The sequence below is a fragment of the Scyliorhinus torazame genome, chromosome 5, assembly GCF_047496885.1.
Source record: "Scyliorhinus torazame isolate Kashiwa2021f chromosome 5, sScyTor2.1, whole genome shotgun sequence".
Classification (NCBI taxonomy): Eukaryota; Metazoa; Chordata; class Chondrichthyes; order Carcharhiniformes; family Scyliorhinidae; genus Scyliorhinus; species Scyliorhinus torazame.
This window is the reverse complement of record NC_092711.1, coordinates 325,882,663-325,904,685: the sequence shown is the minus strand read 5'-3', so window position 1 is coordinate 325,904,685 and position 22,023 is coordinate 325,882,663. Positions and strand designations below refer to the sequence as shown.

The window sequence follows — 22,023 nt, the reverse complement described above, 5'->3', positions numbered from 1 at the left end:
AGCTAGATTCACACGCAGGACACAGCTAGATTCACACACAGGAGACAGCAAGGTTCATACACAGGACACAGCAAGATTCATACACAGGACACAGCAAGATTCATACACAGGACACAGCAAGATTCATACACAGGACACAGCAAGATTCATACACAGGACACAGCAAGGTTCATACACAGGTCACAGCTAGATTCATACACAGGACACAGCAAGATTCATACACAGGACATAGCACGATTCATACACAGGACATAGCACGATTCATACACAGGACACAGCTAGATTCATACACAGGACACAGCTAGATTCATACACAGGACACAGCTAGATTCATACACAGGACACAGCTACATTCATACACAGGACACAGCTAGATTGATACACAGGAGACAGCAAGATTCATACACAGGACACAGCTAGATTCATACACAGGACACAGCTAGATTCATACACAGGACACAGCTAGATTCACACGCAGGACACAGCTAGATTCACACGCAGGACACAGCTAGATTAATACGCAGGACACAGCTAGATTAATACGCAGGACACAGCTACATTCATACGCAGGACACAGCTAGATTCATACGCAGGACACAGCTAGATTCATACGCAGGACACAGCTAGATTCATACACAGGACACAGCTAGATTCATACACAGGACACAGCTAGATTCATACACAGGACACAGCTAGATTCATACACAGGACACAGCTAGATTCATACACAGGACACAGCTAGATTCATACACAGGACACAGCTAGATTCATACACAGGATACAGCTAGATTCATACACAGGACACAGCTAGATTCATACACAGGACACAGCTAGATTCATACACAGGACACAGCTAGATTCATACACAAGACACAGCTAGATTCATACACAGGACACAGCTAGATTCATACACAAGACACAGCTAGATTCATACACAGGACACAGCTAGATTCATACACAGGACACAGCTAGATTCATACACAGGACACAGCTAGATTCATACACAGGACACAGCTAGATTCATACACAGGACACAGCTAGATTCATACACAGGACACAGCTAGATTCATACACAGGACACAGCTAGATTCATACACAGGACACAGCTAGATTCATACACAGGACACAGCAAGATTCATACACAGGACACAGCATGACAGAAAATGGGTTTAAATATAATCGGCACTTTAACATAGAGAAACATTTTACATTTGTCGCAAAGGATATGAGGGAAACTAATGTCAAGTCAAAGGGGCAAGCCCAGGAGGCCGACATGATTAAGGAATTAGGTTTGAAACGTGAAGAAAAGGGGTTTCTGGAGGGAATTGCAGAGCTGGAGCTGGGCAGCAGGAAGTGTGCGCTTTGTCAAAATACAGGATATTTATTCAACTGCAGTGGAATAGTTTCCCGAAGGTCCTTCTGCTGGAAATCTGCTGTCTTTACCTGGTCTGATCTACATGTGATGCAGACCCACACCGGTGTGGCTGACCCTTTAACTGACCCACTGAAATGGCCGAGCAGGACACTCAGTTCATGCCCAATTAGGGAAGGGCAGCAAATGCTGCCTTACCACTGCCACCACATCCCGGGGAAAAAAATCTGACTGCAAATGAAGGCCCAGTGTTTCCCAATTTCATGGAGTTTTAGAAGATGTTTAAAGAGGCCTCACAAAAAAGGGTTCAGTTTTCAAACTGGGGAGTCCACAAAAATGATCAGAAGTTTCCACTTTATTGATTTACGACCATATTCATTAAAAAAAAATTTTTTTTTAGTGTACCCAATTATTTTTTTCCACTTAAGAGGCAATTTAGCGTGGCCAATCCACCGATCCTGTACATCTTTGGGTTGTGGGGGTGAAACCCACGCAGACACGGGGAGAATACGGTAGCATAGTGGATAGCACTGTGGCTTCACAGCGCCAGGATCCCAGGTTCGATTCCGGCTTGGGTCACTGTCTGTGCGGAGTCTGCACATCCTCCCCGCGTGTGCGTGGGTTGCCTCCGGGTGCTCCGGTTTCCTCCCACAGTCCAATGATGTGCAGGTTAGGTGGATTGGCCATGATAAATTGCCCTTAGTGTCCAAAATTGCCCTTAGTGTTGGGTGGGGTTACTGGGTTATGGGGTGGAGGTGTTGACCTTGGGTAGCGTGCTCTTTCCAAGAGCCGGTGCAGACTCGATGGGCTGAATGGCCTCCTTCTGCACTGTAAATTCTATGAGGACCAGTTAACCGATATAGACAGGGTTTCTGTAGAGGAACACACTAAACACTGGTTGAATGTCCAGCATTCAGGGGAGGGTGGCAAGACAATGGATCGGGAAAACAAAGTTCAAAAATGGAGGGCACAGAAACGCAGTGCCAGTTCACGGTAGGGGCAGCACGGTAGCACAAGTGGATAGCACTGTGGCTTCACAGCGCCAGGATCCCAGGTTCGATTCCGGCTTGGGTCACTGTCTGCGGAATCTGCACATCCTCCCAGTGTCTGCGTGGGTTTCCTCCGGGTGCTCCGGTTTCCTCCCACAGTCCAAAGATGTGCAGGTTAGGTGGATTGGCCATGATAAATTGCCCTTAGTGTCCAAAATTGCCCTTAGTGTTGGGTGGGGTTACTGGGTTATGGGGATGGGGTGAGAGTGTGGGCTTGGGTGGGGTGCTCTTTCCAAGAGCCGATGCAGACTCGATGGGCCGAATGGCCTCCTTCTGCACTGTAAATTCTATGACATCTATGATAATGTGCAAACTCCACGTGGACAGTGACCCAGAGCCGGGATTCAAACCCGGGTCCTCAGCACTGCAGTCCCAGTGCTAACCATTGTGCCACCGTGCTGCCCTTATTTACGACCATATTCATACTGTCTATTCAATAGGTTCCGGATTGCATCAACATCACTTTTCCTTTGGAACAGTATCCTTCCTGTCTGACGCTACGGAGAGATGGGAAGTGAAGTATTTGCAGAGGGTTGCAATACTGGTCTGCAGCACAGGACTGTGTTCCAAGTCACATACCCACATCATCCGCATCGTCGTTCCTGCGTTCGTCCTCACTACTTTCTTCAGCAGTACCACTATCAGTCTTCTGTGTGAACAGGAGTGTTATCAAATCAGCATTCTTTATACAAGATCTGAGAATTCACATTTCACAAGCCCATTCATCCCCTCGACCCCATTCCACGTTTCAATAACAGCTGATCTGCATCTTAACCCCACGGTACAGCCATGGTCCTGTAGCCCTCAATACCCTGGCCTAACTGAATTTAATCCATTTCTGTTTGGACATTTTCACTTAACTCCCCAGCCTCTTAGCTGTAAGAGGACAGAATTCCAGATATTCACTGGACAGGAACCAGCAAAATATAGTCAATCATGAATCCAAATTCTTCATCTTCTACTTCTCCAGGTAACTATATTGACTTCCACATTTCACAATACCTGTAGACTTTAGTCCTGGGCTTCCCAATAATAGCTTTACAGGCTCAATCACTGGGATATATCACAGCTGCAAGAACAATATTTTAATATTTCAATTTATCCCAACTCCGTGGACCCAAATCAGAAAGTGAAATTGTCGCACTAGTGCGTTTCCCTCATCTTCACTCATACTCATGACCAGTCATAACCTTCTACAGTGCAATGTGGGCAAGCATTAGCTGCATTATTGAGCACATATTCCTGACAATATATTTTTTATTAGTGTCACAAGTAGGCTTACATTAACTCTGCAATGAAGTTACTGTGAAAAGCCCCTAGTCGCCACATTCCGGCGCCTGTTCGGGTACACAGAGGGAGAATTCACAATGTCCAATTCACCGAACAGCACGTCTTTCAGGGCTTGTGGGAAGAAACCGGAGCACCCGGAGGAAACCCACAGAGGCACCGGGAGAACGTGCAGACTCCGCACAGGGAGCGAAGCCGGGAATCGAACCTGGGGCCCTGGTGCTGTGAAGCAACAGTGCTAACCACTGTGCTACCGCAGTGTATTGGCCTCAGTCCCAGCAGAGGATAGAGAACCCCAGCAACAAACTAAACTGAAGTGGGACGCTTACTGTCAGTTCCTGCTTAGGCAAAAAAAAAGGTAAAGTCACGATAGTCCCAGATGACCGTGGGCTGCTTGTCCCTTTGAGGGGGAGAGCTGATTGGTGGTGGTTTAACCCGAGGGTCACCACACCACAGGCGAGGGGCAAGGTTGAGAAGGCGGGGCCTTCATGAACAATCTCAGCTGGTACGGGAATTGAACCCAGGCTGCTGGCCTCGCTCTGCATCATGAACCAGCCGTCCAGCCCACTGAGCTAAACCGGCCCCCCAGTTCCAGATTATTGTCTGGAGGACAGCAATTTGTGTGGAAAATCATTCAAACTTTGAGAAATGAAGTTTGAAACACAAAATTGCTCAAAATCCATTACCTTTGATTCACCTTGGTCAGGAGTCCGTGTTCTGGTCATAATCTCTGCAATTCTCTGTTAATAATAATAATAATAATAATAATCTTTGTCACAAATAGGCATACATTAAAACTGCAATTAAGTTACAGGAAAGAATTTACACCAGGAATGAAAACATCCAAACTCATTGGTCCAAAGGAAACATGTGTTACAAATCTGGAAGAATGTAGACGCTTGTGGGCAGTAATACTGATGTTCCAGCTGGACTTGTTCCAACTGACAGAGGCTAAACTATTTCCTGCTCATACTTAAAGCAGTGATCCCGCAGACCCGTGACTAAGACACAAAACAGGCAACATGGACAGGGAAACAAGTTACAGCAAGTTCTTCATTAATTTCTATCAAACTCCCGTACTATATTTAAGTATCTTCAAACCAACGAGTGAGGATATAGCATCAAATGATACAGGGCAGGAAGCCATTTGACACATCATGCCAGCACCTTGCAAGAGCTGTAACAATTATAGAGCCATTATTCAAGAAAGAGATAGATCATTAAAAATTTTTTAGTGGCATCAATGGGTAGGTGCAGGAATATGGCAGAGATTGAGGTTGAGCCGTGATCATACTGAATAGCGGAGCAAACCCCTGCTCCTAGTTTCTACCTTATAGCACAGGACAGTCCATGCCGCTACTAAGTCGACTGCCCAGCATTCTGATAGCAGGTACAGTGAGGTGGTCACTTTGTACAGGCAGAAAGGGAATGCCCGACAGCCAAGCAGGCAGGGCAGGGTCCCTGGCATCCCCCTCCCCCTCCAATAAGTTTTCTGTTTTGGACACAGCTGGGGAGGTGGTTTCTCGGGGAGAGCAGCAAGACCATAAGGCCATAAGACATAGAAGCATAATTAGCCCACTCGGCCCATCGAGTCTGCTCCGCCATTCAATCATGGCTGATATTTTTCTCATCCCCATTCTCCCGCCTTCCCCCCATAACCCCTGATCCCCTTATTAATCAAGAGCCTATCTATCTCTGTCTTAGAGACTCAGTGATTTGGCCTCCACAGCCTTCTGCGGCAAAGAGTTCCACAGATTCACCCCCCTCTGGCTGAAGAAATTCCTCCTCATCTCTGTTTTAAAGGATCGTCCCTTTAGTCTGAGATTGTGTCCTCAGGTTCTAGTTTTTCCGACAAGTGGAAACATCGTCCACTCTATCCAGGCCTCGCAGTAACTTTCAATAAGATCCCCCCTCATCCTTCTAAACTCCAACGTGTACAGGCCCAGAGTCCTCAACCGACATGTTCTTCATTCCAGGGATCATTCTTGTGAACCTCCTCTGGACCCTTTCCAAGGCCAGCACATCCTTCCTTCGATACGGGGTCCAAAATTGCTTCCAATACTCCAAATAGGGTCTGACCAGAGCCTTTTACAGCCTCAGAAGTATATCCCTGGTCTTGTATTAAAGAACAAAGAAATGTACAGCACAGGATCAGGCCCTTCGGCCCTCCAAGCCCGTGCCGACCATGCTGCCCGTCTAAACTAAAATCTTCTACACTTCCTGGGTCCGTATCCCTCTATTCCCATCCTATTCATGTATTTGTCAAGATGCCCCTTAAATGTCACTATCGTCCCTGCTTCCACCACCTCCTCAGGCAGCGAGTTCCAAGCACCCACTACCCTCTGTGTAAAAAAACTTGCCTCGTACATCTACTCTAAACCTTGCTCCTCTCACCTTAAACCTATGCCCCCTAGTAATTGACCCCTCTATCCTGGGGAAAAGCCTCTGACTATCCACTCTGTCTATGCCCCTCATAATTTTGTATACCTCTATCAGGTCGCCCCTCAACCTCCGTCGTTCCAGTGAGAACAAACCGAGTTTATTCAACCGCTCCTCATAGCTAATGCCCTCCATACCAGGCAACATTCTGGTAAATCTCTTCTGCACCCTCTCTAAAGCCTCCACATCCTTCTGGTAGTGTGGCGACCAGAATTGAACACTATACTCCAAGTGTGGCCTAACTAAGGTTCTATACATCTGCAACATGACTTGCCAATTCTTATACTCAATGCCCCGGCCAATGAAGGCAAGCATGCCGTATGCCTTCTTGACTACCTTCGCCACCTGTGTTGCCCCTTTCAGTGACCTGTGGACCTGTACACCGAGATCTCTCTGACTGTCAACATTCTTGAGGGTTCTACCATTCACTGTATATTCCCTACCTGCATTAGACCTTCCAAAATGCATTACCTTCTAGCACTCTTGACATGAATGCTAACATTGCATTTGCCTTCCTAAATGCCGACTGAACCTGCACGTTAACCTCAAGAGAATCGTGAACAAGGACTCCCAAGTCCCTTTGTGCTTCTGATTTCCTAAGCATTTCCTAAGGGCAGCATGGTAGTATTGTGGATAGCACAATTGCTTCACAGCTCCAGGATCCCAGGTTCGATTCCGGCTTGGGTCATTGCCTGTGCGGAGTCTGCACATTCCCCCCGTGTGTGCGTGGGTTTCCTCCTGGTGCTCCGGCTTCCTCCCACAATCCAAAGATGTGCAGGTTAGGTGGATTGGCCATGATAAATTGCCCTTAGTGTCCAGAATTGCCCTTGGTGTTGGGTGGGGTTACTGGGTTATGGGGATAGGGTGGAGGTGTTGACCTTGGGTAGGGTGCTCTTTCCAAGAGCCGGTGCAGACTCGATGGGCCGAATGGCCTCCTTCTGCACTGTAAATTCTATGAAAAATTCTATGATTTCCCCATTAATCTATGCCTAAACTCCTCCTTCCAAAGTGCATAACCTCGCACTTTTCCACATTGTATTTCATTTGCCACTTCACTGCCCACTGTCCTAGCTTTTCCAAATCCTTCTGCAGCCCCCTTGCTTCCTCAACACTACCTGTCCCTCTACAGATCTTTGTATCTCTGCAAACTTAGCAACAGTACCTTCAGTTCCTTCTTCCAGATCATTAATGTATATTGTAAAGGCAGAGAAGAGTATGTACCTCTTCATTCACCTGAGGAAGGAGCAGTGCTCCGAAAGATAGTGATTTGAAAGAAACCTGTTGGACTTTAACCTGGTGCTATAAGGGGAACAGACGTTTCTGCTGTCACAGACGTGACATCAAGATGGTGTATTGCCTCCCTGGTGCCAGGGTCAAGGTTCTCCCTGAACATAGATTAAAAAACAGGGATGAGGTCCTGAAAGCAGAATCTAGAGAACTAGGAAACAAATTAAAAAGCAGGACCTGAATAAAGTGCCACATGGTAGCGAGAGCTAGGGGAACAGGCCAGATGTATGTATGGCTGGGGAGATGGTGCAAGGGGGAGGGATTTACATTCCTGAGGCATTTCTGGTTGAGGAACCAAGACTATTGTAGGTTTGGTATTGTGCGTATTGGTATTGAAAACAGGTTAATTAATAATCTTGTTGTGCAGGGTCCTTTAGCAACCATAACATTATAGATTCTTCATTAGGATGGGAAGTGGACTGGTCCAGTCTGAAACTAGGACCCTAAATCTAAATAAAGGAAACTACTAAAGTGTAAGGGGCGAGTTGGTGATGATAGATTAGCAAAGCTCTTATCCCTTCAACAAATAAAAAATTTGATTTAAAGGCATAGAATTTACAGTGAAGGAGGCTATTCGGCCCATCGAGTATGTACCGACTCATGGAAAGAGCACCCTACTTAAGCCCACACTTCCACCCTACCCCCGTAAACCAGCAACCCTACCTAACCTAAGGGCAATTTTTGCATGGCCAATCCACCTAACTTGCATGACAGTGGATAGTCAATAGCCAATACTTAAGGAAAGAATGAATACATCGCAACAGTTACACATTCCTTACTGACACAAATACACAAGAAAAATGACCACTGGCTAACCAAATAAATTAAGGAGGTATCCCTCACCATTTAAGGAGCTCTGAATTTGGTTCCCTTATCCTTGGCTCTGGTTGGAATGTGAGAGACTGGAGTAAGAATCTGCTTCGGGCAGAAAGCCATTGGTGAATCATCCCCCCCCCCATTACCTCTGTGAGAGATCACATTGTTGTACTTCCTCATTCCTTCCTACGCTTTACAATTATCCGCCCTTCAATCATTCCTCCTCACAAACCCCAGACTTTCAAAACCCAAACTGGATTCTGCCCAGTTGTGCTTGCATCCACCTCCTACTGCTCTTCACGCTGTGGGTTTCTTGTATAATGGGCCTTTCAGTTATCAGAATTAGTTAAGTTCACACCTTCCTCCTTGCGAGACGCTCCTGTTGAAGCTGCTGTGTGATTCGATCTCGTTCCACTTTCTGCCGCTCAGTTTCTTCGGAAGCTTTTGTCTCGGCCTCTTCTCTCTAAAACACAGACTCACCTTTCACTGCCAGTACTGTGCCGATCAGTGCAGCATCCAGCTTGTGTTATCAGACAATCTCTCCACTATCTTCTCAACACAACAGATTTTAACAGTAATTGTTAAGCATTGGGAAAATTAATAAAAAACAAAATTTGGATAAAATAAAAAAAGGCGAAATTGATCAGGGCAGCTGTCTAAAGGGGGTTTTGAGATGCAAATTAGCACGCCAGCAATGAGAAAAGCAAATGTTTACCTATGTGACTAGGGGAAAGCAACAGGGTATAGAAGAGGTAACTTCAAAGTGGAGAGACAACAGAAATTGGCACTTATTTGCTAAAAGCCAGCAGCACAGGTTGGGTACATAGTAGCAGCAGCTGCCATCATAGCCACACCCAGACATAGAGGAGAGTCTCCTCTGAAAACAGGGTTATTGCTCAGGCAACCGGTTAAAATCCTAAAACTCACACCGAGAAGATTATGCCTTCACTCCTGAAAAGTAGCAGATTTCGTCTTCACTGAAACGACGACGGTATTCCCCAAATTACCCATGTGCGGTAACTATCTGCCGGATTTAGCTCAGAGTTATATAATATTGGATTGTTGTTTGGTGTCTCAGAGTTCAGGAAACATCAGTAGTCGGGAACAAATGGGTAACTTCATGTAATATGGGGCTGGTTTAGCACAGTGGGCTAAACATCTGGCTTGTAATGCAGAACAAGACCAGCAGCGGGTTCAATTCCCGTACCAATCTCCGAACAGGCGCCGGAATGTGGCGACTAGGGGCTTTTCACAGTAACTTCATTGAAGCCTACTTGTGACAATAAGTGATTGTTATTATATTATTATTAATATTGTGTGCGTATAGCCATCGGTGTAGTTAAATGTTCTGTTCTGGTGTATTTTAGTCCTTCTTAATATGTGCTTTTCTTTTAAGCTAATAAATAGTCTTATTAATAAATGACTGACTATTCCTTCCTGGTTTGCACATCTTTTCTCACAGTATACCAAATTGAAAATATACCATGTTAAGAAGTTTTGCGCTACCCTCACATTTAACATCAGTGGGTTTCTTAACACAATTAAAATCAAATTTTACCCTCAAATGATGAAAAAATATATTTTAAAAAGTAAACCACACTGCTAAACAAACCAGTTGACAGGACAAAATAATGTGTTATAATACCCTGTCCCATAGAAAGCTAGTACATACACAGGCTTTAATGGCACAGTTTGCAATAGTTTACAAACCTTCAGTAAACTATTTTATAGCAGTTACTCTGGATGGTAATTATCTGACAGACAGGAAATACAGTCCTTAGAACTAGTAATTATTTAATAATAATGTTTATTGTCACAAGTAGGCTTACATTAACACTGCAATGAAGTTACTGTGAAAAGCCCCTAGTCGCCACATTCCGGCACCTGTTTGGGTACACAGAGGGAGAATTCAGAATGTCCAATTCACCTAACAGCACGTCTTTCGGGACTGTGGGAGGAAACCGGAGCCCCTGGAGGAAACCCACGCAGACACAGGGAGAACATGTAAACTCCACATAGACAGTGACTCAAGCCGGGAACTGAACCTGGACCCTGCCGCTGTGAAGCAATGGTGCTAACCACTGTGCTATTTAGGAGATAGGTTAGAAGTATAAAGAGGAGTTGCTCTGTCCATGCTTTTACATTGCATTAAACTAATCCACGAGGCGTGGATTGCTCTAATCTCAGCTCTTACTTGGGAAACATTTGTACCAGAGTGAAACACACATATGAACAAAGAATACAGGGTCTGTGCTGTGCTGCATTCCCAAAGGGGAAATGCACTGGTGGAGAAAACCAGAAAGTCCTATTTACTTGTACATCAACTGCAGTGGCTTTTTAATACTGAACCTAACCATGGAAAAATGTAGCTATATCCTACATCTGGGTGTGTGGGCAATGGTCTGACCCACTGAAATATTTACATTGCTTATCGATATTCAAGGCTGGATTATTAGAGTTGGCAGATTAAGTTGGACTAACAAGAGAACATCTGTAGCCATTTGATATTCTTTAGTGAAAGATGGATAAGACTTTTCTCTGATCAAAAGCCGACATGCAATCACAATGCTCCCAGATGCACTCAGCAAGGTACAGAGCAAGGTTTGTGTGCAATGTTCTGTCAAATGCAAAAGATGACATCAGTGATCACAAGTACATTTTTAATGGAATGAATCTGTTCTCTGCTTTGGCACACTTCCCAGCACTCCCGAATTCAATATATATATTGCTGGGAATCACTGAGTTTTGGTTTCCAATGTATTTCAGCCACAAATGAAGGCATATATCCAGCTCACTTCCTAGCTACAAGACCTATTCTTTACCAAGTCCATTTTTGTTGAAAGGGATGTGGTCAGGAGGATGATAGTCTTTGTGTGAAATAGTGCTGGGAACTTTTAAAAAGGAACGGATATATAATACATGGATAAAACATTTCAGTACTGTGGAGAAAGAGCAGGAAAAGGATTCAAAGAGCTAGCACAATACAATAGACTAAATGCACTCAGTCTTAGTGGCAAGATTCTATGATTCTAGTTAGCTGTTATATGTACAAAAACTTTGGCACTCCGTCTATTTTGAAAATTGCATCTGGCACACACCTGCCATATATGCAGATGCAAAATCATTTTTCAGTTGAATAAAAATATATGTCAGGCATTTCCTGACCAGATGAGGATCTAAGGAATTACAACCAGCTGTCAGTCTACAGAACAAATGGCTCTCTTGTTGTCTTCAATAGTCTGCCTATTCACAGTAATATTCTGTTGCCTTTGGGAAGATGCAGAAGAATGACACTGCACATCAGGTGGTATAAAACTTGCAAATCATCAATGATTTGGTGAAGTTGAGCAGGATGTTGCCTGGTCTGGAGGGTATTAGCTATGAGGAGGGGTTGGATAAACTCAGATTGTTTTCACTGGAAAGACAGAGGTTGCGGGCCGACCTGATAGAGGTTTACAAAATTCTGAGTGGCATGGACAGAGTGGATAGTCAGAGACTCCCCCCCGCCCCCCCCCCCCCGAGTGGAAAAGTTAATTACTAGGGGGCATAGGTTTAAAGTGAGAGGGGCAAGGTTTAGAGGAGATGTACGAGGCAAGTTTTTTACACAGAGGGTAGTGGGTGCCTGGACCTCGCTGCTGGAGGTGGTGGAAGCAGGGACGATAGTGATGTTTAAGGGGCATCTTGTCAAATACATGAATAGGATGGGAATAGAGGGATACGGACCCCGGAAGTGCAGAAGGTTTTAGTTTAGACAGGCAGCATGATCTATGTAGACTTGGAGGGCCGAAGGGCCTGTTCCTGTGCTGTACGGTTCTTTGCTAGTAAACGCCAAGGAGAATTCACTCATTATTCACTAAACAGATTTGAAAACGTACTTGTCTAAAGAATAGAGAACGTCTCTGGCTAATGAAATTATAATGTAAAGGACGGCACGGCAGTGCAGTGGTTAGCACTGCTGCCTCACGGCGCCGAGGTCCCAGGTTTGCTCCCGGCCCCGGGTCACTGTCGGTCTGGAGTTTGCACATTCTCCCCGTGTCTGGGTGGGTCTCACCCCCACAACCCAAAGGTGTACAGGGTGGGTGGATTGGTCACGCTAAATTGCCCCTTAATTGGGAAAAAAAAGATTTGGATACTTAAATTACAAAAAAATGTGATTACAGTGTTGTAGCAGACTGCTGACCCCACTGAAGTACATTATTCTTGGATCAAGGGTCATTGGGAAAATTTTCAAAAAGAATACAGAGAAACAAGAGGAGTCGCACTTGCGACAGAAACGCAGTGTTAGCATCTTCATCAGCGTTTAAAGGGAGAGTTTGAAAGTGCGGTTTCAGTATATACCACAAAAAGCTGGATTTCACTGCCAACAGCGTGTGAACTCTGACCTGCAGTTGCAGATCTGCGAAACGCTCTCTCTCTTCTTGCTCTCTATAAATCCTTTCCTCTTCAGCTTTCTTTTCATTCTCCTCATCTGCAAGTTTTCTCTCTTCTTCTTGCATACAAACTTCTTCCCTGCTGCGAGCACTCATTTCAGCGGCTTCCCTTTTCAGCTGCTCCTCCCGGTATCTGTGAGGGAAGCACAATCCTCCTGGTGAATTCGAAATGCTGTTTTCTCCATCTCCAAAATCCAATTAAAGATCTCAAAAATCATTCAGCCCATCACCCCAGTTCGTCAACGGGAGCTATCCATTTAAATCTCATTAATCCATTCTTCCACAACTTTCCCATTCAAATACATTCTCAAGTCCCCTTTAACAGCTGAGACTCAACCACCGGAGGTAAAACAGTTCAACAACACTGAAATATTTGCTACAAAACTCCCCATTGATTCCTGGAGTGATCTCATTCCCAGCTGTTCCCTGAAACTTGATGCGATGGAAAAGGCATTAATCTCATTAGGTATGCAACATCAAATCACAAACATTTCCACTTCCCTGACTGCATGACCTGAATCTAAAATACAAGGGCTGGGATTTCCTGGCTGTCCACGCTGGCCTCACCAACAGCAGCATCCCCCCCCCCCCCCCCCCCCCCCCCGTCATGGATTTCACCGCGACAAGGGGTGGGCTGAACAGGAAATCCCATTAACGGCAGGACCAGGAGATCCCGCTGCCGGCCACTGGTGGCCCCCCTCCCTCCTGCTGCCAGATACTGGTGATAAACCGTCTCCCCCTCCCCGCTGCTGGCCACTGGTGGAACCCCTCTGAGCCCCGAGCGTGCCACGGAGGGAGGGAAGTCCCACCCAAGGTGTGCCGGTCCCAGGCAGCCTGCACCTTACTGTATCACAGGCTTGGTGTACCTCTTCGCTTCTTCTAACTGCAGTCTCTCCTGCTCCTCGCGCTCCTTTTGTTCACGTGCCAGCCGCCGGTTCACAGCCAGGATTTTAGCAGCTTCCTCAGCAGATGTGGTCCCTGCAATAGCGTTAAAAGCAAGTTGAAGTATCAATAGCAAATGAAATGAAGTACAGGCTGGAAGTAAATTTCACTCTAAGCTGCATCAAGAATATAGAACTAGGAGCGGGAGTCGGCCATTCAGCCCCCGAGCCCGCTCTGCTATTCAATACGATCCTGTCCGATCTCCTCTCGGCCTCAACTCCACTTTCCTGCCCGTTCTCCATAACCCTTCAAACCACTGATTTAAAATCTGTTTATCTCCTCCAAAGATTACTCACTGTCCCGGCATCCTCCGCACTCTGGTACAGTGAATTCCACAGATTCACAACCCTTTGAGAGAAGTAATTTTTCCTCATCTGTGTTTTAAATCCGCTACCCCTTATCCTAAAACTCTGACCTCTCGTTCTAGATTGCCGCACAAGAGGAAGTATCTGCACTGACTACTTTGTCAATACCGTTTAACATCCTGTATACCTCAATTTGATATCCTCATTCTTCTGAACTCGAGAGTATCGGCCTAAACTGCTCAATCTCTCTTCATACGACAAACCCCTCGTCTCTGGAATCAACCTAGTGAACCTCCTCTGAACTGCCTCCAATACCACTACATCTTTTCTCCAATAAGGGGGCCAAAACTGTGCCCAATACTCCAGGTGCGGTCTCACCAATGCCTTGCACAGTTGCAGCAACACTTGCTCACCTTTATACTCTATTCTTTTAGTTATAAAAGCCATTTGCCTTCCGTAGTACCTGCTGCACCTACATGCCAGTTTTCTGCGATTCATGCAGAGGGCACCCAGGTCCCGAAGCACTCGGATGTTTTTGCCATTTAGATAATAAGTTGCCGTTCCATTTTAACCTCACACTGAACGTTAAACTCCATCTGCCAAATTTTGGCTCGCACTCATAACCTATCTATATTAAAGCATAGAAAACAGGCTCAGGAGGCCATCTGCCCATCGAGCCTGCTCCGCCTTTCATGGTGATAACGACTGATCAACCAACTCAAATCCCCCCCCCCACCCATCATTAACACTGCAATGACGTTACTGTGAAAACACATTCCGGCGCCTGTTCGGGTACACAGAGGGAGAATTCAGAATGTCCAATTCACCTAACCTGCACATCTTTGGACTGTGGGAGGAAACCGGAGCACCCGGAGGAAACCCACGCAGACACGGGGAGAATGTGCAGACTCCGCACAGACAGTGACCCAAGCCGGAATTGAACCTGGGACCCTGGAGCTGTGAAGCAACAGTGCTAACCACTGTACACCTGTGCCGCCAGTGAAGAGATCCAGCTAACTCTCTCCACAAAGAACCAGCTAACTCTCTCCGGAAGGGTACTGTGAGGGCTGACTCTCTCTCCAGAAAGCCTCTGGGTACTGCTTTCCTGCAACTACAGAGGACTGAAGTCAAAACACAAACTGAAAGCAGAGTTTGATGAGAAATAAGGTGCCTCTAAATGAAATGAAAATCGCTTATTGTCACAAGTAGGCTTCAAATGAAGTGACTGTGAAAAGTCCCTAGTCGCCACATTCCGGCGCCTGTTCGGGGAGGCTGTTACGGGAATTGAACCGTGCTGCTGGCCTGCCTGGGTCTGCTTTCAAAGCCAGCGATTTAGCCCAGTGTGCTAAACCAGCCCAAGCTGTGAGTAATGTATTTTAAACAACAGAGTACCGGAATGAAAGAATCACTGCTGTGAAGTAGTGTGCTAAAACATTCAGCTGGAAAAAAGACTCTTTTTGTCCTTCCAATTATGATTTTTACCCCATTCCACCCCTCTGTGTTTGTCTGTCTTGTGTGTAGAAACAGAGGGTGAGGGGCAAGTTAAAGTGGGTATTAGATATTAGCTTATCGTTAACCAGTTGTATTTATTGCCTATTTCACACAGTTCTTATTACAAATAAACAGTAGTTGTGTTTACATTTACAAACCTGGTGACTGTAATTACCAAGGGCCAAAGACGTTGGGTATTTTTCTCAGAATTATTGGTTAATTCACTTGTGCTGTGACCCTGGGACACGTGTGTTGTGACCCTGGGACACGTGTGTTGTGACCCTGGGACACGTGGGAAGTGACCGCACACCAGCCCACGGCAGTGAAACTGTACCATCTACAAGGTGCACTGCAGGAACTTACCAAGGTTCCTTAGGCAGCACTTTCCAAACCCAGGGGCAAAACCACCGAGAAGGACAAGAGCAGCAGGTACCTGGGAACCCCACCACCTGGAGGTTCCTCTCCAAGTCACTCACCATCCTGACGTGGAAATATATCGCCGTTCCTTCACTGTCGATGGGTCATAATCCTGGAACCCCCTCCCTAACAGCACTCTGGGTGTACCTACACCACATGGGCTGCAGTGGTTCAAGAAGGCAACTCACCCCCACCTTCTCAAGGCAATTAGGGATGGGCAATAAATGCTGGCCTCGCCACCATAGCCCACACCCCGTCACCTCGTAAAAATGAATGGAAAAAAAGTTGACATTGAGGAAATTAAGATGAAATTAGTTAGAAACTTCCCGACAGTGCATGGATTGGATTTTCTGTGCCCCTGGCGGCATGTTTCACGGTGGTGGAGACGGCCAATCATTGGCTGGCACAGGGTCTTCTGGTCCAGAACATTCCGGCCATTCTGGGGCAGAGTGGTTACTTTTCATTAGATTTTTGCAGCTATTTGAGAAATGCAGTTTTAACGGAAAACCAAAATGTGGACAAAAAGAAAATTTCTTCACAAAATGGCTTTGCCGTCGGACGGTGGATCAAGTGAAAGGGAGGTTATTTTATTTTGAACTCCGTAGGGTTTTGACTGTGAAATGGTGAAGCATTGACAGACTGGGCAATATACAGGCAGACCTATTAAGAACTGAATGAAACAACACACCTTACAAGGTGAGAGATCAGCGAGTGTTCATTCAAAGCTCTGTCAGTTTAGATGATGTAAAACCTACTTCAGGAAAGACGGAGGAGGACCATTCACTGCTCCGGGCCATAGCAGGGTTAACACCTGCAGAAGCCAAGACACTGAGCTGCTCTAGCCTGTCTGCAGCTTAGTGCTCTGGTGGAAACACTTTAAAGATTTAACCTGGGGTCTTACACAGCTTGACCCACTTCATCCCCAACCTCCGAGGAACTCGGCAACCAACACGGCAGAAAAGAGAAATGACATATCTTTCCATTGGTCAGCAGCTTTCCGAATTGATAGTCATGTTTCTATTTGGCAGCTCCAGCAGTTGGAGGGGTGTATGTGAGGGAGCGGAGGGTGAGTGAGGGGAATGTGTGAGGGAGGGAGTGTGTGAGGGAGGAGAGTGTGTGAGGGAGGAGAGTGTGTGAGGGAGGAGAGTGTGTGAGGGAGCGGAGGGTGAGTGACTGGAATGTGTGAGGGAGGGAGTGTGTGAGGGAGGGGCGTGTGTGAGGGGCATGTGTGAGGAAGGGGAGTGAGCGAGGGAGGGGGGTATGTGAGGGAGGGGAGTGTGTGAGGGAGGGGCGTGTGTGAGGCAGGGGAGTGTGTGAGGCAGGGGCGTGTGTGAGGCAGGGGAGTGTGTGAGGGAGGGGAGTGTGTGAGGAAGGGGAGTGAGCGAGGGAGGGGAGTATGTGAGGGAGGGGAGTGTGTGAGGGGGCGGAGGGTGAGTGAGGGGAATGTGTGAGGGAGGGGAATGTGTGAGGGAGGGGAGTGTGTGAGGGAGGGGAGTGTGTGAGGGAGGGGAGTGTGTGAGAGAGGGGAGTGTGTGAGGGAGGGGAGTGTGTGAGGGAGGGGAGTCTGTGAGGGAGGGGAGTGTGTGAGGGAGGGGAGTGTGTGAGGGAGGGGAGTGTGTGAGGGACGGGAGTGTGTGAGGGACGGGAGTGTGTGAGGGACGGGAGTGTGTGAGGGACGGGAGTGTGTGAGGGAGGGGAGTGTGTGAGGGACGGGAGTGTGTGAGGGACGGGAGTGTGTGAGGGGGGAGAGTGTGTGAGGGAGGAGAGTGTGTGAGGGAGGACAGTGTGTGAGGGAGGGGAGTGTGTGAGGGAGGGGAGTGAGCGAGGGAGGGGAGTGCGTGACACACACACAGACACACATAGACACACACACAGAGACACACACACTCACACAGACACACACACTCACGCAGTCGCAAAACAGAGACACACAAACACAGCCGCAAAACAGACACACAGACACACAAACTCAGAGACAGATACACACACAGACACACACACCCTCCGACACACACAGACACACACACACAGACACACCGACACACAGAAACACACAGAGACACACAACACAGAGACACAGACACACATATACAGACACACAGAGACACACACACAAACACACCGACACACAGACACACACAGAGATACAGACACACACACCCTTTCACACTTGAATGGTCATCTTTAGTTCTCTTTTTTAAAAATTGCCAATTTATTGTTGTGACTTTTATTTTGCTGAGCAAGTTATTTCTTTTCATGCATCAGCCGTTTGTTTTGAAATTAATGTTTAATATTGGGACAAATCTTATGTTTCTGAAATTTGTTTATCTTCAGCCCCGGCTGAGAAAAGTGAAATGTGGCCCAGATGCACAGGTTGGACAAGCCTGATCTGGTGAAGCTGGGCCCTGATCTGGAGGATGCTGCTGTTCCCCTGAAGGGCTCCCTCTCCCTCCTTGGATGGCTCAGTCATACCTGGTTTTTGTTCAGGATCTTTGGTTTTGTTGGATGGTGCCGAGGGTTCTTTTTCCGACACGTGTCCAATACTGTGCTCCGAACCCGCACCTTCCGCTTTAGCTTTTGGTTTTCCCTCCTTCTCAGTTTTCTTTTTGGCTGCAGTTGAAGCAGCTGGGACTCGATGGATGGGCAGAGGCTTTTGGACAGACGGAGGGGATGGAGGGTGCTGTCTGAAACTGCTGGGAGAAGCTGCACGGTTCTTTGGACTCGATCTAACACGGAAATAAAATCACAATCGTTACTGAAAGCTTCATTGTGCAGCTTCAAGCAACAATGTCATTGCAAAAAATCAATCAGGAAGCAGTTCTGAACAATCACTAGCTGGGTTTATTTCCCTTTTTCTATTATTTACATGTTGTATTTCAGTTGAACCAAACCCAGCATTTAAACCAGACCCTGGCAGCATCTTCCTTCCGAAAAACAGGAACGCCAGGAAACACGGACTGTTCTGGGCTGCCACGGGGTCATTCTGGTCCGTGATCTGTTGATTTTTAGTTAATGCAAAGGGACATGGAGGAGATTGAAACACCAGCACTTTGTGACTAGAGGTGCTGAGTAACAACTGAGCATTAAGCAGTTGGTGAACAAAATCCAGTATTCTAAATCTGCATGGCATTACCTGATTGCAATTTAAACCCACTGAGCTGCGGATGGTTAATCTCTATGTCTGTCACTTTGCACGCTTATCTGTTTAACCAACTGAGTTTCAGAAAAAACATCCATTTATGGAGTGGAGACCAGTATGGTTAGTGACATAGAATCCCTACAGTGCAGGAGGCTGCCATTCAGCCCATCGAGTCTGCACCGACCCTCTGAAAGAGCACTCTTACCCAGGCCCAGTCCTCCGCCCTATCACTGTAACCCCACCTAACCTGCACATCTTTGGACGGTGGGAGGAAACCGAGCATCCGGAGGAAACCCACGCACACACAAGGGGAACGTGCAGACTCCACACAGACACCCAAGGTCGGAATTGAACCTGGGTCTGTGGCGGTGTGAGGCAGCAGTGCTGACCACTGTGTCACCGTGTCGCCCAACAGATAAACCCCAGGGATTAAACAACACCTACAAACAAAAATTCACGGTGATCAGAAAACTGGCTTTGATGGAAAAGCTCCGTAATATTAGAGATGTTGTTATAAACGCTCTCTCCAATAAAGGTGGGAACAAAGTGGGAGGCGGTGCTTAAGGGGCAAAGAAGAGGAGTGACTTTAAAAGGGGAAGGAATACCGGGTTTCATTGTGAAATCTGAAGCCCCAGGTTGGATGTATAATTAAAGAGTACTGCACCATACATCTCGTGTTGAGCACTTGGCAAAGCTTTTGTCTGCAGGTTTTCAGCAATCTAGAGTAAGAAAGCTCATCTCTAAATAACAACAGCTGAATAGTGCAGGTGGTCATTCAGCCTCGGAGCCAGTCCACCCTTTAATTAGATTGTTGCCGATCTGTACTTCAATTCCATAGTTATCCCAGTGCCAGATTCACAAGGAAACAATGTACCACAAGTTAAATTTAACCATTTTGAAATGTCTATGGTATTACTTGACTGTTGAAGGTGATGTTGATCTCTTGGCCCCTGTGCTCGGTGGAGATGGAGGTCTCTTGGCCCCTGCGGCTGGCGACGAGGATTTCGGAGTGCTGGCAGGCCATGAGAGTTTCTTTGATAGATTTGGTGATGGTGAGCGCCTCCGGCTTGTTGAAGCCGGGGATGAAGGACGTTTTTCCTTGATTTGTTTCTGTTTGTACAAATCAAAAAAAGACCATCGTCACTCCCCCAACTGACGTTCCCATCATCCCCCAATCAACATTCCCATCATCCCCCAATCAACATTCCCATCATCCCCCAACCAACATTCCCATCATCCCCCAACCGACGTTCCCATCATCCCCAACCGACATTCCCATCATCCCCCAATCAACATTCCCATCATCCCCCAATCAACATTCCCATCATCCCCCAACCAACATTCCCATCATTCCCAAACCACCTACCCATCATTCCCAACTTTCCCATCATTCCCAAACCAACTATCCCATCATCCCCCAACCAACGTTCCCATCATCCCCCAACCAACGTTCCCATCATCGCCAAACCAACGTTCCCATCATTCCCAAACCAACTTTCCCATCATCCCCCAACTGATGTTCCCATCATCCCCCAACCACCATTCCCATCATTCCCAAACCAACGCTCCCATCATCTTTTTCGTCAGTATTCACTCAGGAAAAAGATAATGTTGTGGAGGAGAACGCTGAGACCTAGGCTATTAGAATAGATGGCATTGAGGTACGTAGGGAAGAGGTGTTGGCAATTCTGGACAGGCTGAAAATAGATAAGTCCCCGGGGCCTGATGGGATTTATCCTAGGATTCTCTGGGAGGCCAGGGAAGAAATTGCTGGACCTTTGGCTTTGATTTTTATGTCATCATTGGCTACAGGAATAGTGCCAGAGGACTGGAGGATAGCAAATGTGGTCCCTTGGTTCAAAAAGGGGAGCAGAGACAACCCCGGCAACTATAGACCGGTGAGCCTCACGTCTGTAGTGGGTAAAGTCTTGGAGGGGATTATAAGAGACAAGATTTATAATCATCTAGATAGGAATAATATGATCAGGGATAGTCAGCATGGATTTGTGAAGGGTAGGTCATGCCTCACAAACCTTATCGAGTTCTTTGAGAAGGTGACTGAACAGGTAGATGAGGGTAGAGCAGTTGATGTGGTGTATATGGATTTCAGTAAAGCGTTTGATAAGGTTCCCCACGGTAGGCTTTTGCAGAAAATACAGAGGCTGGGGATTGAGGGTGATTTAGAGATGTGGATCAGAAATTGGCTAGCTGAAAGAAGACAGAGGGTGGTGGTTGATGGGAAATGTTCAGAATGGAGTTCAGTTACAAGTGGCGTACCACAAGGATCTGTTCTGGGGCCGTTGCTGTTTGTCATTTTTATCAATGACCTAGAGGAAGGCGCAGAAGGGTGGGTGAGTAAATTTGCAGACGATACTAAAGTCGGTGGTGTTGTCGATAGTGTGGAAGGATGTAGCAGGTTACAGAGGGACATAGATAAGCTGCAGAGCTGGGCTGAGAGGTGGCAAATGGAGTTTAATGTAGAGAAGTGTGAGGTGATTCACTGTGGAAGGAATAACAGGAATGCGGAATATTTGGCTAATGGTAAAGTTCTTGGAAGTGTGGATGAGCAGAGGGATCTAGGTGTCCATGTACATAGATCCCTGAAAGTTGCCACCCAGGTTGATAGGGTTGTGAAGAAGGCCTATGGTGTGTTGGCCTTTATTGGTAGAGGGATTGAGTTCCGGAGTCATGAGGTCATGTTGCAGCTGTACAGAACTCTGGTACGGCCGCATTTGGAGTATTGCGTACCGTTCTGGTCACCGCATTATAGGAAGGACGTGGAGGCTTTGGAGCGGGTGCAGAGGAGATTTACCAGGATGTTGCCTGGTATGGAGCGAAAATCTTATGAGGAAAGGCTGATGGACTTGAGGTTGTTTTCGTTAGAGAGAAGAAGGTTAAGAGGAGACTTAATAGAGGCATACAAAATGATCAGGGGGTTGGATAGGGTGGACAGTGAGAGCCTTCTCCCGCGGATGGAAATGGCTGTCACGAGGGGACATAGCTTTAAACTGAGGGGTAATAGATATAGGACAGAGGTCAGAGGAAGGTT

General features: G+C 46.7%; 1 protein-coding gene across 11 annotated transcripts in view; it reads right to left on the bottom strand.

Moving 5' to 3' along the window:
* map7d3 (MAP7 domain containing 3) overlaps nt 1-22,023 on the bottom strand; it is a 171,617-nt gene that overhangs the window by 18,081 nt on the left and 131,513 nt on the right. For all 11 annotated transcript variants that reach the window (XM_072505980.1, XM_072505982.1, XM_072505985.1 and 8 more), the window contains 7 exons: nt 19,891-20,084; nt 18,308-18,561; nt 13,547-13,658; nt 12,633-12,813; nt 8,609-8,713; nt 4,395-4,448; nt 3,001-3,070 (listed from right to left, as the gene is read on the bottom strand). In XM_072505980.1, coding sequence (XP_072362081.1) covers nt 3,001-3,070; nt 4,395-4,448; nt 8,609-8,713; nt 12,633-12,813; nt 13,547-13,658; nt 18,308-18,561; nt 19,891-20,084 — 970 coding nt within the window. The remainder of the gene's footprint in view (nt 1-3,000; nt 3,071-4,394; nt 4,449-8,608; nt 8,714-12,632; nt 12,814-13,546; nt 13,659-18,307; nt 18,562-19,890; nt 20,085-22,023) is intronic.